This window comes from Aspergillus terreus, genomic scaffold (assembly GCF_000149615.1).
Source record: "Aspergillus terreus NIH2624 scaffold_4 genomic scaffold, whole genome shotgun sequence".
Lineage (NCBI taxonomy): Eukaryota > Fungi > Ascomycota > Eurotiomycetes > Eurotiales > Aspergillaceae > Aspergillus > Aspergillus terreus.
Window position 1 is genome coordinate 1,391,131 of NT_165927.1, and position 2,359 is coordinate 1,393,489.

The window sequence follows — 2,359 nt, forward strand, 5'->3', positions numbered from 1 at the left end:
CAGTAGAAAGGTAGCAGACAGGGACATCTTTCTGGTACAGTTTTGGATCAGGATGTCGTCCAATGTCTTGCTTCCTCGAACGCTTTGGTAGTCGATGCAGTTCGTTAGAAACGTTGTAAATCCCACGACAAAACCGAACGTTCTATCGCAGCGCAAACAGTTCGTTAGCATTTGTTATAGCCGGCGGGGAAGGAAGAGAACCACATACAGGAGGCTCAAGGCTCGATTGAGCAAAATGGACCACATCCCGTTGCCTAGAAAGTACGTGTACACGTCTTTCAGGAAGTTGTCCAAGTTCTCCACGTTAGCCCACAACCACATGGCTTTCTCCTTGGGATCAACTGCAGCCAGATTGGGGTGGCCCCAGACCTTCGGGCGTGGGCGCCGCTGATCATTATACAACGGTAGCTGTTCTCGAGCAGACTCCCAGCGGGCACGATCTCTGCGAGACGAAGGGCCAGGAATAGAGGCTTCTTGATCCGCAAAGCCATGAGAGCTAGGGGGAGGAGGAAGTCGAGCCTTGAGGTCCTCGTCATCCTCCCGCCCTTCCACGAGGAGAGACGCCGGAACATCATCGTCACCGTCGTCCGGTTCATTCTGAGGCGACCTAGCGTGCATCCAGCGGGGACGGCTCAATTTGCGACGGCGAGACGTTGGTTTGTGGCGGTCATCGTTGAAGGAGCTTCTTCGCGCATTTGGTTGATGAAGGAACGGTTTGCCCTCGTTCGGACTTGACAAGTTATCGCCTCCCGCATCGGCCAGGGCCTCCTCCAGCTCACGGTCACTGAATTGTTCGTGCTGGTCATCTTCGAAAGCTATCCCTGCGCGTTCTTCAATATCGGAGGCTTCCGAATCTGCATCATGTTGACGAATCGTCTCGTAGACGGATGGAGAGCCGTTCGGAGGGAGAAAGCGAGACAAGACGTTTGAGGCCATCATCTTGGGCGATCGTGTATGAGTATGGATATAGCTGCCATGTAGTGGTCAAGACATCCAAACGGAGCAGCGCTTAGGCCGCAGCTTGGAGACAGTCAACAAGCATCCATCAAGGAGCTGATGTGAGGGCTGTTGTAAGTCACACTGAGGGACCAGAGACAAACGGAGCGGGACGCGATGCTTGGGGAGGCTTATATAGATGGTTCGACAGAGGAAGTTTCCGGTGGTGGTTGGTTTCCAAACCAACGAGATTTAGAAGGAGGAGAGGGGATGAGGTGGATGATGATGGTCGTTTGACTTGACCGGACTATCACCGACGCCGCGTGATAAGGAACCTATGATGCAGGCGGTCAGCCGTTTTGGCCTTGCGGCCTGAGGGGACCAGAAGGATGTACCTCAGTCATGTGATGGGGGCGGAATATAGGTTGATCCAGATCCGGGACCCTTCGAGAGATTATGTAAAGAACCGCCCCTCGACCAAGTCTCTGACGACACGAGTCATTCAAACAGAAGGATTCCCGCGCGATGGACCGCCACTTGCACCGATAATTGGCCAATCTTTCAGATCCTCTCATCTTTGGTTCGTGCGGGGATGTTCATGTTTTTCTTTTTTCTTTTTTCCCGGTTAGTCTACCTTTCGGCTTAGTAGGATGGAAGGCTTTGGGAGATGCGCAAACCCTGTACTCTACCGATGCAGGTCATATAACTATGCATGGTTCCTGCTGAGCCAGATAGCTGCTAACTGTTCCACAGCAGGAAGCTTCATAACAGGTTGGTACCTGGGGATAAACTCTCCTCAGCACGCGTAGGCTCAAGAATCCCCAATTGGGAATATTATTATCGGGGCCGGGAGAGAGAAAGATTGTGTGATTCCCAGCTCATCCACTTTTTACTCCGTAGTTCCACTGGTGAAATAATCACGGACGCAATTTCGTTGCTTCCTGTTTCCATTTTCTGTCACTTCCCCTGAAATTTGTTTGATTCCATTATTCGTCTATTTTCGAGAATTCCTTCTTTTGCTTCTTGTCTTTGTTTCTGTTTTTCTGTAGTGTATAACGGACTGGGGGAAGATTTAGTCAAGGCCAGGAACTTGCGGAGGATTTCCGACATGGATGGGAAAGGTCGACAAGCTATGGACCAAACAGGCAGGAGTCAGGAATAATAATGGGCCATGAAAGGAACCCACCAGAGTCATGTCCATTCTGGAGCCGGGTCCCATCAGCGCACGCGGCGGCAAACCACCCTGTCGGTTATGTGAGGACTGATAATGACAGGGAATGTTTCATTCGCAGACGGTGGCAACGACACTATCGACCAGTAAGAGACCATCCTTGTAGAGATGTGATGATGGTCTCCAGGGATTATTGTCGTCCGTTACATAAATTACAATACTCCTGAACTATCACGGTAATATTATGGGGAG

The 2,359-nt window shown here is 51.1% G+C and overlaps 1 protein-coding gene across 1 annotated transcript in view; it reads right to left on the reverse strand.

Moving 5' to 3' along the window:
* The window catches only part of atgI (autophagy protein ATG9), a gene marked incomplete at both ends in the record, with an annotated part of 2,893 nt that extends 1,954 nt beyond the window's left edge, over window positions 1–939 (reverse strand). Inside the window, one exon of the mRNA XM_001212461.1 lies at window positions 209–939. Within this exon, the coding sequence (XP_001212461.1) occupies window positions 209–939 (731 nt within the window). The remainder of the gene's footprint in view (window positions 1–208) is intronic.
* Window positions 940–2,359: the final 1,420 nt, after the last annotated feature.